General features: G+C 36.4%; 1 protein-coding gene across 3 annotated transcripts in view; it reads right to left on the minus strand.

Annotated features, from left to right (window-relative positions):
* Positions 1-13,146, minus strand: part of ABCD2 (ATP binding cassette subfamily D member 2) — a 117,278-nt gene that overhangs the window by 91,720 nt on the left and 12,412 nt on the right. For all 3 annotated transcript variants that reach the window (XM_069094227.1, XM_069094225.1, XM_069094226.1), the window contains exon 3: positions 5,937-6,058. In XM_069094227.1, the coding sequence (XP_068950328.1) occupies positions 5,937-6,058 (122 nt within the window). The remainder of the gene's footprint in view (positions 1-5,936; positions 6,059-13,146) is intronic.

Here is a 13,146-nt window from a genome sequence, read left to right on the forward strand (position 1 = left end):
ATATTTGTAATCTCTATAGGCATTGTGAATATGGCATTGCTGATACACTTATTGTGACCTAGGGGTGGAGAACTTTGACCTTTGTACTTTGTTTCCCTTAAGGAGGCCTGCTCCTTAAGAATGACTGAGTTAAGGACTTACTGAATGCTATCTTTTACTTAAAACTATTTGGCCACTTTGGTGAAAACTATGTGGCCACTTTAGTAATAAATTGTTATGTCATAACATTGTGAATGCTGTACTTTGGTTTCTGTCAATGTTTTGTCTTAGTTTATCATTGAATAAATAGAGTTCACTCTACTATGCAATCAGAATCTTGAAGCTGTTCACAGCAGCAGTTCTCTGGAAAGCTGCTCCTGCTTCTCTTTACAGTCAGGCACAAATACTCCATGTGAACATTTGGAAAGGGGATGTCACTAAATGTGCCTCTCTCATGTTTCTTTTGAGCTGCTCCATTTCTCCTGTGCTCTATGAGCACAGCACCTTCTTTGATGAGATCTTGGAATAACATAATTGTTCTCATCTGCCATTTTACCAGGGGAAGTCATCACATGCTTGGGGTAGACACCCCTCTAACTCACCAATGGGTTTGAGATTCCTCGATTACTCTCACCCTGGTCTAGCCCATCTGCTGAAACAGTTTACCAGGGTGTGGCCACTGCATATGCTACAGCTTCTTGGAGCCACAGCTGGGTAGAACAGGTGGACACCAAAAGGTGGAAAGCAGCCCTGAAAAGGGCTTGGCAGCCATCACACCAGAGGTACCAGTCTTCCCTGAACACACCGTACACCCAACGACCATGAAGGCAGCTGAAGCCAGCACTGTGGAGCACTTAGAGCTTGTTTAGACATAGAAGATGCCAGGGTCATCCACTACATCTTGAGTCATTATCAGTCATGCCACTATACTGTTATAACTCTGGAGGAGAGAATAAGGCCGATGACTTCATGAAACTCTGTCTTGCTTAAATCCAAATTATGCATGAATCAAAAGATGTCATCCATACCATTTTACTGTATATCTATCTCAAAGTCACGTGGAGATAGGCAAGTGATGAAGCAGGAGATGCATAACCTGCAGTCACAATCCTGCATACAGGCAACTCAAGGCCATAGGATTGTTTCTCATTGGAAACAGCAATGGGATTCAGCAGCCCCTCAGGTGTCTGAGCATCCTTTGAAGGACTGCACTGCTTACTTCCTGGTGTGAGGAAGGGGCTAGAAAAGGTGCTCTAAAAATTGTCTGCTTACCTAATCCTGGTCTGATTACTACAGCAGGCGGGGAATTCCACTCTGCAGTCAAAACACACAAAAAAAGTACAAAAACATCTGCAAAGATGATTCTATTCATCATCAACATGTGGAATGTGCACACACTTATAGATAACACAAAATTCAGTAGACATGAAAGATGAACAGCTCTTGTTGCAGGAGAACTCAGCAGGTATTGCATTCTAATAGCAGCCCTGAGTGAAACAGGACTGGCAAATGAAGGCCAGCTTACTGAAGCTGGAGCTAGATGCATGTTTTTCTGGAGTGGCCACAGTGAAGAGGAGTACCATGAAGCTGGTATAGGTTTTGCAATAAAAATTAATCTAATCTGGGGCAGCTGGGTGGTGCAGTGAATAGAGCACTGGCCCCTGGAGTCAGGAGGACCTAAGTTAAAATCCAGTCTCAATCACTTAACATACACACACAAAAAAACTAGCTTGTGACCTTGGGCAAGTCACTTAACCCCAATGCCCTACCTTCCCCCCTCCAAAAAGCAAAATCAATAAATAAATAAGGCAAAAAACCCCCACAACTAATCTAATCAAGAAGACGGTATGCTTGCTAAAAGGAGTCAATGAAGGGCTCATGACAGTGCTATTGCCACTTGGTAGATGAAGTACAAAACCTTACAGACTCCGTGAAAATTGGAATATGCCAAATAAGAAATAGTGAAATCATGACACAACAATAAATTTTAAAAAGGAAGTAAAAAAATGAAAAATAGAAGAAAATGTAAGTTATCTCATAGCAAAAACTGATATGGAAAATAAATTTAGGAGAGGTAATTTCAGAATCATTAAATACTTGAACACAGAAAAGAAAACACATTATATTTCAAGAATCATAAAAGAAAATTTCCCAGATGTCTTAGAACTAGAGAATAAAACAGAAACTGAAAGAACACACCAGTAATTAAGTGAAAGAAACCCTCAAACGAAAATTCCCAGAAATAATACAGTCAAAATTCAAAAATTACAGGTCAAAGAAACAACATTGAAAGCAACCAAAAAGAAAAAAATAATCAAAGATTAAGGAGTCACAGTCACATGAGATTAGCTATCAATTTGAAAAACAGAGAATTTGGAATATGACATTCCAGAAGGCAAAGGACTACAATCAAAAATAATTTACCCAGGAAAACTAAGTATAATTCTACTTGTGGGGGAGGGGAGTTGAGGGAGGAGAAAATGGACCTTTAATGGTGTAAAGCACACCTAATAAAAATATTAAAGATCAGTAAAAATCTCTGAAATAAAAAAAAATAGGAGTCAAGAGAATCATAAAAAGGTAAACATAAGCAAACAAGCATAAAGGATTAAGCAATAACAAACTATTTACATTTTAATATGGGTAGATGACATACATGTCTTTACAAAACCTTAACATCTGGGGCCACAGCAAGTCTTAATTAGACAGAGTGCCAGCTACCACAAGTGTCCTCCTTCTCCATTCTGCTCAGTCCCACCTTGTGCTCCTTCTTTTATATAGTCAGTTCCTTCCTATTCTGTCCCTTCCTGTTTCATCAGCAAGTTTATCCCAACTTCAAATCACAAGGGGCTCAAACAAGGTATTAAATACTTAAGTAGCTGAAACAAGGTGCTAAGTACTTCTATGCTTTCCATTATACTACCTCAGAGAGTTGTAAGGATCAAATGAGAATATATTTGCAAAGTGCTTAGCAAAATTCATGGCACATAGTAAACACTTAGTAATTGCTTATTTCCTTCTTTCCTTACTTAAGTAGATTTCTAGAATATAAAACAAACCCACATAAATCATCAGCATTTCTGTATATTAGCAATAAAATCCAGCAGAAAGAGATAGAGATAATCCATTTAAAAACAGGAAACAAAGTATAAAATACTTGTGCACCTACCTGCCAAGACACACACAGGAACTATATGTTACAAAATATTCTTTGCACAAATAAGGACAGATTAAATAATTGGAAAAACATTCATTGTTCAAGGGTAGGTTGAACCAATATATTAAAAATGGCAATACTTCCTAAATTAATTTACTTATGCCATAACAGCTAAATTACCAAAGGATTTACTCTATAGAGCTATAAAAATATTCATCTGGAGAAACAAAAGGTTAATAATCTCAAAATAAATGATGAAAAAAGTGGAAAGGAAGGAGATTGAGCATTAATAAATCTCAAACTATACTATAAAGCAATAATCATGAGAAGAGTTTGGTAGTAGGTCAGAAACAAATTGAACAGAGGAACAGATTAGGTAAACAATATACAGAAGCAAAGAAGAGCAGTAGCTTAATGTTTAATAAATCCCAGACTGGGGCAAAAATTATCTATTTAACAAAAATTTTGGGGAAAACTAGAAAGCAGTTTAGCAGAAATTAGGTATAACTAACATTTCACACTGTATACCAAGATAAGCTTTAAATAGGTACGTGATTTAGATATAAGGGTGACATCCTAAGCAAATTAAAGGAGCAAAGAAGAAATGGTTAGGAAAAGAATTTAAAAACAAGCAAGAGATAGAGAGGATCATAGAAGGTAAAATAGAAAATTTTGATTACATAAAAATTTTATAGTTTTGATAAATTTGATGGTAGATAAATGAAAAACTATCTTTAAAGCAAGTTTCTCTGAAAAAGTTGAGTTAGACTGTTTCAGATAAGATAGATACAGAACTGAAAAAGAATAAAATCCATTCTTCAATTGATAAATGGTCAAAGGATATGAATAAACAATCTTCAAAAGAAGAAATCCAAGCTATCAATAGCCACATGAAAAAAGTGCTCTAACTCACTAATAATTAGAGAAATGCAAACTTAAGCTACTATGACTAATTTCTCATCCATCAGTTTGATAAAACAAAAAGAAAAATATCAAACACTGGAGGAGGGGTGTAAAACATTAATGCAGTGTTAGTACAACTGCAACTGGTCCAGACATTCTGGAAAACAGTCTGGAACTATGCCCCCAAACCAATTAAACTGTGCATTCTCCTTGATTCAGAAATACCACTAATAGGTCAGTACAGTAAAGAGATTAAAGAAAGGGGAAAAGGACGTATAGATACAAAAATATTTGTAACAGCTCTTTTTATATTAACAAAAAACTGGAAACTAAGGTGATGCCCATCACTTGGGGGAAGAACTAAGGTGATGGAATATTACTGTGCTTTTAGAAATAATGAAGGTGATGATTTCAGAGAAACCTGAGAAGCCTTGTATGAACTGATGCAAAGTGAAATAAGCAGAATCAGGAGAAAAGTTTATACGATACCAACAATGATTTAAAAATAAACAACTTTGAAAGACTTGGAAACTCTAGTCAAACAACCATAATTTCAGAGGACTCAAGACAAAACGTGAGTTGAGTGCAGATTGAGATATTTTTAAAGACTATTTTTAAAAAGAGCATTCCCACTTATTGGAGATCTTCACACAAAAGTTCGATAATAATTAGTTTATATTTTAGAGAGGATTGTTTTTCTTCTATGGGTTTTTTAGATAGTTACAGAGTTCCCTTTCAGCTCTTGAAAATCCTTTGGCTGTGATGGTGGATGTTGCTGTGACAATTGCATCCAGCCCTAGAACATTAAAATGTTCCATGATTATTTGAGAAGACCTTTATAAGTCACACAGGAAAAATTAAATGCCTATGATCCAGATTATGATACACAGTAGAATGAACCTGAGTTGGTACATTTATACATATATTTGGGACAAGTACTACTTGGAGACAATGAGTTGAACTCAGAATTGAATAGGAAAAAGAGAGAAAAATGTATTGCATTTTATAAATTTCATGGTGTTTTAAATGATCTCAAGGTTCTCTCTAGTGCAAAGACCTGTCTTTTCAATATGGATCTTTTCCTAGTGAATTTCCATAGACAAAGAGTTTGGAATACCACAATTCCTGTGAATTTAGGGAAGCAAATGACTGAAAAGAAATGGAGGAGGCATGCATGGTGGCCACAGGTAAGTTGCTATATATTTCTATTGGTGACATACATTCAAAAAGTGGCTTAAAAGATATCATTGAGTGAAAGTATGATTGGAAAAGGAGGTCATTCTTATTACATGAGTAAGGGTTAACAGATGGACAGCCCAAAAACTACATTGATATACTAAATATGCAAAATGCAGGAATGCTTTCACTGGGGAATATCTGTTTTATGGAAGAAAAAAATATTTCCTTCTGTTCCTAAGGATGGAATACCACTTTCCATGAGATCACAGACCGACTGATGTGTTAAAGTACAAAAACAACAGACGCACAGGCTGGAATGAAAATCCATGGGGAGATAATGTTTGATTTCAGTGTAATAATTTCTAGAGTTGGCTCTAACACTTCCATATGTCACAATTATTTTAAGGCACCTCTGTTGCAAAATTCTCAAAATTCATTAAAACAAAGTAATTACAATTGTCTTTAATTTAAAAAACAAATACCATATATCACACTAGAAGCAGAAAGGAAAGAGGAATATGATGTATATGTCAAAGAATCAAGCAAATGATGAGTATCAACACCAAAAAGGCTGTAGTCACTAATGTGATTTTATTTTTTCTATAATGTCTGTACTAGGATTCCCAAGTGAATATTACTTTCACTAATTCACTGGTTACATTCTATTTAATTTTCAAATACCTATCTTTTAGTGTAGGCAATAAGTAGCATACAGTACCTCTTTGTATGAAGACATGATCCTTTCAATGGCATCTGCTCCAGATGCCAGTAAATTTCGTGCAGTGGTAAAGGCTTCTGTACGTTCACTAATCATAGCTTGTTTCTGGTCATCCTCTAAATCTTAAAGAAAAATTAAGAACTGATGTAATTGTCAAGTGGCCTTTATCCCATTTCCACACACATATTTTTAATCAATTCAATTCTTGCTAAAAAATCAATGTGTGTTAATTAAAATGCATAAGTGTTAAAGAAAATTTTAAATTATTTTGCAGAACAGGGAAAGAGGAGGTCCAGATCTATGATTTCATTTGATATGAAAACTTTCTCTACTATACTTCCTGTCTATAATTTATACCCTTAGAGAGTTCTATAGGAAATGAAAAATTGGCTTGTCCCGATTTACATGCCAGTATGTATGAGAGGTAAGACTTGAAACAGGTCTTCAGGACATCAAGGATGCCATACTACCCATTACTCCCTGTTCCCTCTCAAAAGTAATTAATGTATTTTTGAAACTTCAATACTGCTGGCTATTTATTTGATATTGCCTTGTCTTTTATTTTCTTCCAAGAAAAGTAAAAATGCTAAATAAAAAGTCCTTGCTCACCAGTATTAGGTAGCTTAAATTTATTTTTTGCTTTAATTTAATTTTGGAGAAATTTCATTTGAACTATATTTGGGAAAGAAAAATATTTATATATTTTTAAATGTCCTCCTGCAGGGGGAGCAGGATAACAAATCTCAGGATTTTTTTCTCTTTAGGTAAAAAATCCTGAATACCCAACTGTGATATTCAGTTATTGCTGTGCAAAGTAGAAGTATTGGAAATCCTTATAAAGAATACAAGAGGTATTGTCCTAGGATGTTCCCCCGAGACTTAATTATTAAAATATATTAACTTCAGCCCTAAATCTTTTGTCTTTTGGAAACAAGACTCAGTTCAAGATCCTCCATGAGGACTTTTCTCAGTCCTCTCCACTCTCCTCCTACCCTAAAATGATGTCATTACTCTACATATAGTTCTCATTTACTTTTCTGTGTTTATGTTGTTTTCCTAATCTAAGCTCCTTGAGGAAATTGACTTTTGTCTTTTGTATCCTTAGCACCTAACACAGTACCTGGCATAAAGTAAATACTTAATAATTGCTCATTGAATTGTTTAGTTGAATCTAATATCACCTCTCAGAAGAGGTCATGCTATTTTATGAAAGAAAATAAATGAGATCCATGTGACCTATACTATGTAATACAATTTATTATTTCAAGAATATATTATAGAAAAATCCCCATGACACTTAATTATGTAGTATACAAGCATATGAACTATATGAGTGTTAATAGTAGCACAGAGGAAGTAAGATCACTCCAGTTTCTGGGTGATCAGAGAAGAATTTATAAGGGAAGTGACATTTTATCTGGGCTTTGAATGGCTGGTATTAGGGCACTCCTAGTGGAAGGAAATTTTTGCTTGTAAAGGTACAGAGGTGAAGAGGCATGAGGCATGTATGTTGTTCTGAAAACATGAAGTATTTTATTTTGTCTGTGATAGAAGGTTTGTGTAAGAGATAGGCAAAAATATCAGCTCGGACCCAGAAGCAAACAGACATAATAGAATAGTGTTTGATAAACCCAAAGATACCACCTACTGGTGTAAGGTCTCCCTAGTCAATAAAAACTGTTAGGAAAACTATAAAAGGGGCATGGCAGAAATTAGAACTAAACCAAGATCTTAAACAATATATAACACCTTGTTACAAAAAATTAGTGTTTTAAGCTGGGGCAATATAATGGCCTATAAGGTCCACATCATTCCCTCCTTTATTTTAGACAAAAAGTTTGAATGTAATAACAATCATTCTGAGCCTCCAGTTAGGAATATCCCTAACACTTAGACAGAGGTTGGAATCCTTGTTTAAATAGTTAACTTTTGGGGCAGTTAGGCATAACAGTGAATACAGCACTGGACCTGAAGTCAGGAGGACCTGAGTTCAAATGTGACTTCAGACACTTGACACTTAAAAGCTGTGTGACCTTGAGCAAGTCACTTAATCCCAATTGCCCTACCTCCTACCCTCCAGAAAAAAGTTTAAACACTTAACTTTTGGTCTCATTGTAGTTAAGCAAGAATTCAGATTATTAGAAACATCTGGGTAATGAAACAGCGGATTATATTTTAGTGTCTGAGGATAGGCAGGCACTGAGAGGAGAAATTGGGGGAAACATACTTACTACTTTGTTCTTCTTTATCTCAGAATATGAGTAGAGAAGATTTCCCTTCTCTACTATAGCTCAATACTACCTTCTCTTTCTCTGGGTTTTCAGTACATGTCTTAGCTCTTTTCTTTCCCCTCCACTTCCAAACCCTCTATCTGGTTCTCAGATATCTCTTCCCTTTTATACAAATTCCTCAGGGTGTAACCAAGTCTCTCATGAAATAACTTTGATTCAAGGACGTACAGAGGCACCATTCAGACTCAGTTATGATTAATTCAACCAATAAGTGTTCCTTTGCTACAAAGTATTCTGGTCTGTGCCTGATTCAGGCCAGTCCCCTGGAACAAAATGAGAGATTCAAAGGTCATTCAACAATTTCAAAAGAGATTTACTTAGCAGGAGACAAATATTCAACAAGAATGGTTATAGAGGGCACCTGGAGTTGATTCAGCAGAAGAAAGCTCCCTTGCCTGAGTTACCCATTTTCAAGTGCCTTTGGAGCATTTGGTGGCTGCTTTGTACTCATGTGATGAGAAAGCAATATCAACAGTATGAGCCTTTACTCCTCTAAGCCAGCTAAGGCTCCAAGAAGTTCATACCTTTTTTTTATGGGGTTTTTTTTTTGGAGGGGGAAAGGCAAGGCAATTGGGGTTAAGTGACTTGCGCAAGGTCACACATCTAGTAAGTATGTCAAGTGCCTGAGGCCGGGTTTAAACTTCGGTCCTCCTGATTCCAGGGCCAGTGCTCTATTCGCTTCACCACCTTTTAAGAAAAATAAAACAACCTAAAAGTGAGAGGGGTTAGAATATTGCTCATACCACCAGAACATTTAAGTGTTTAGGGAAATCAGTGGAGCCTCACCCTTACACTTCTATCACATGGATACTTGACCTAAATATAAAAAATTATAAGCAAATTAAAGGTGTCACAAACTTAAAGGTCTAGGGTTGATAGTCTTCACAGATAAAGGTAGCCATAGAACATAAAATAGACAATTTTGAATACATAAAACTGAAAATATTCTCCACAAGCAAAGTAAAAGCAATTAAAATTATAATGGAAGCATATAACTGGAAAAAATCATAATAGCAATTTTCTCATACACAAGATAATTATAACTGATACAAATAAGAAAAGGCCACTCCTCAATAGATAAAAGGTCAGAGAATATGAAAAGACAACTTTCAAACACAAAAATACAAACTAGAAACAACCAGGCGAAAAAAAAACGTTCCAAGTCACTAATAATAAAAGAAATGCAAATTATAACAACTCTAGGATTCTATTTCACGGCCATCAGATTAGTAAAGAAAAATATGCAACTGTTGGGGAAGGGTAACATTTTCCGTTCTGGAAAGCAACTTTGAACAATATACCAAAAGTCCCTAAACTGCACACTTTGACCCAGCGAGGTCAAAGATGTGTAAAAAAAATTCATGGCAGGAGTTTTTGTTATAGGGAAGAACTGGAAACAAAGTGAGTAGCAAAGCTGTGGAATGAACAAATGGTGATATTGGTATATAATGGACGATATATTGTGCTGTGAATTCATGCAGAACAAATCAAACAATTTATGGGATAATTTATAGGATGACTGCCTTTAAAGGATGACAACTTTAAAGCCTTTAAAACTATGATCAAAGCAGTGACCAATCATGAATTTAGAAGACTGATGGTGGCCCATCTCTTGGCAAAGAGGTACTAAACTAGAGACTGTAGCAAGTAAAAATGATGCTAAAATATAATTTTCCTCCAGAGCAAGATAATCTTAATTTTAATTCATATCAAATGATCATATCACTTTAAAAACAGTGACCTGCATACTCTTAAGTAAAACAGGTCACACTGGCACCTCAGCAGTAAGCCAGGGACTAACTCAATTTATCAGTTAGCCAAGCAGTAACCAATGGGGACTGATATGTGGTATGGTGGATAGAGGACTGGGCCTGAAGTCAGGAACACTCATCTTCCTGAGTTCAAATCTGGCCTCAAACACTTCCTAGCTATGTGATCCTGGGCAAGTCACTTAACTTTATTTGCCTCAGTTTCTTCATCTTGCAAATGAGTTGGAGAAGGAAATCATAAACCACTACAGTATCTTTGCCAAGAAAACTCAAAACAGGGTCATGAAGAGTCTAATATGACTGAAAAAGACTGAACAACAAAAGCTGTAACCAGTAAATTGAGTCAGTGGTCCCTCTCAATCACCAAAATCCTGGCGTGAGAGCAAATCAGATGTTTTAAACCTAGGTGACCCACCTGATTCACCTGACAGTAAATCATTTGGACTTCCCCTGGCAAAAGTAAAATAATCCCAATCCCACTATAACGAGGTGGGTGGAGAGTTATCTCAATTCCTCCCAATTACTTCAAGGTTGGGAGGAGGGAGTAATCCTCATAAACAGGATTAGCCAGGAGCTGGGGGAAAGTGGGCTGGCCTTCAGAAATTGCTGATTACACCCCCCTCCGACTCTTAAGGAATGCTAGTTGCTTTAGGATACATCTACCGTGTTTCCCCGATAATAAGACACTGTCTTATTAATTTTTTTGGACAGAAAAACACCAGAGGGCTTATTTTCAGGGGAGGGCTTATTTTAATGAACATTGACAGCAATTTTAATAAACAGGTAAATGTGAACAAAAAAATGTACCTATATTCAATAATGAATTCAATAAAGAACAGGATGACGTGCTCATTGCTGCAGCTCTGATTGGATATAGCTCAGAGCTCGGTGTGCGTTTCATGGGGGGGGGACGGTGCATACAGAGGGTACCGTAATGTAGCATGTATCGCAGAGCGCAGGGGATCACCTTCACTACAGTAGTAATCTCAATAGGGCTTATTTTCGGGGGAGGGCTTATTTTAGAGGAATCTTACACAGTAAGGGGAGGGCTTATTTTCGAGATAGGTCTTATTATTGGGGAAACACGGTAGCTGCCTCTATCAGCTGCCTCTAGCAATCTTGGCTAGAAAAACAAAAACCCTTTCAATCATGTTCCTCCCCCTCTTTGGCCTACCCCTTGGGGACCAAGTAACCCCTCACTTTGAAAAGAAAAAGCTAGGAGAGGGGAGCTAGAGAGGGAGGCCCCAGGGAAGGCCTACCCAAGAAGGTTCTCTGAGATAAACTGAAGGGGAAGAGGTCCCATTTGGGTAAATTGGTAAATGAGCAGATGCCCTGGGAGTTAGAAGTCATCACATTCCTCAACCAGGCTTTTATTCGGACTGGGAGAGTCGATCTTGTGAGCTAAGCTAAGAGATGGAGTTCTGACAAAACTGGAAAAGGACAGACTACAAAATAATATTAATTATTAAGTTATTAATTTTCCTCAAGGTGCAGAATGATATTCTTAAACATAGTTATTTTGTTAATTTGTTTTAACTAATCATACATATCTGTTAAGGATTTAGTAAATGCTTACTATATGCCAAGTACTATACTAGGTTAGATTCTTAGCAATTCAAAGACAAATATGAAACAATTGTTGCCTGACTTTAAAGAGTTTGCAATCTAGTTGGGAGAGACAATACACACACAATATGTATATACTATGTACATGTGATCTCACAAGTTAAGGCATCATATATAAGATTTTTATTTCATCCTTACATATATTAATGTAGCTCCATATTTATGTTAATACACTACAAATATATGTATACATATAATATGTTAATAGATTACATATATTTTAGGTTTATATATTACATATATTATAAATTAATATATTACACATTGCAAGAGTAGTCTTGACACCATAATTAAGCGAGGACATAGATTTTAGATAAAGTTTGAATAATCTTTCAAACTAGAGTGATGTTCCATAAGAATTGTGTTTGGATAGGCAGAGGAAACTTGGTCATGCTCAAAGGAGCATCTATAAATTATCAGGTGAATTGAAATATATTCATTTTAGATATTGGTACAATTGTGGAGTTCAACCATCACCATTCCCTGTCCCCACCTCCCCAACAAGAAGGAATCTTCTAGAGAAAAGAGGGCTCACCTTTAGTCTTGGCCTGGTCCCTTTGCTCCTGACCCTACTTTGGCTAGAAGGGGACCTTTAAAGTCTCAAAGGGTCCAGAAGATTTTGGAGTACTCATCTTTCCATTGCTGTCCTTGCCAGCACCCCCAGATCAGCTGGCAGGCAGTATCTACATCAAGAGCCAAGGGCTACTTCGTCATGTTTTTTTTTTGGAGGGCAACTGGAGTTGTGACTTGCCCAAGGTCACACAGCTAGTAAGTGTTGTGTCTGAGATCGGATTTGAACTCAGGTCCTCCTGACTCCAGGGCTGTTGCTCTATTCACTGCGCCACCTAGCTGCCCCTAAAGAGAACTTCTTGAACATCCTACAATGTGGGAAACACCCCACAAATGGGAGAAAAGAACTTCAAAAAACTAAAAGCTGTTTGTTAAACATTTACCCCTAGTCTGGGGGAGGAGCCACTGATTCCTCATGTGGGATATTTTGTATTTAAGCCTTCAAGAAGCTGTCAATGCTTTGAGCATTAGTCCCCTGGGATCAATTAAGTCTCCTGGATAGTTTCAATAGCTTTTCAAGAAAAATTAACCTAGCCTGCTTGGGGTAAGGTTAGGAGAAACAAACTCTAAACATTGTGAGCTTATATCTAATCTAGAGGCAATGTGGAATAGTACAATGAACACATAATCATGTGTCCATGAAGCAGGTTATAATCATAGTTCTTCCATTTATTAGCTGTACAGCTTTTTTAATATTAGGCAATTTCCTTAAACATCTCCAGGCCTTAGTTTCTCACTTGTAAAATGAATTAAAACTATATGCATTTTAAATCTATTCTATTTTGTATCATGATTCAAGAAGAGCAATAGACAAAAAAAAATTTTTGCTACTTTCCTTTGGTCTTTCTATTCCTTTTCCTGTTCACCTATCGCTCCTTAAACTTTGTCTACTTTATCTCTTTTTTTAAAAGTTGATTGATATAAACATTTCAAAGATCTCTAAGAATGGTACAA

Source organism: Petaurus breviceps, unplaced genomic scaffold (genome assembly GCF_028583685.1).
Source record: "Petaurus breviceps papuanus isolate PSGF00001 unplaced genomic scaffold, PetGlider_PUasm1.0 216, whole genome shotgun sequence".
Lineage (NCBI taxonomy): Eukaryota > Metazoa > Chordata > Mammalia > Diprotodontia > Petauridae > Petaurus > Petaurus breviceps.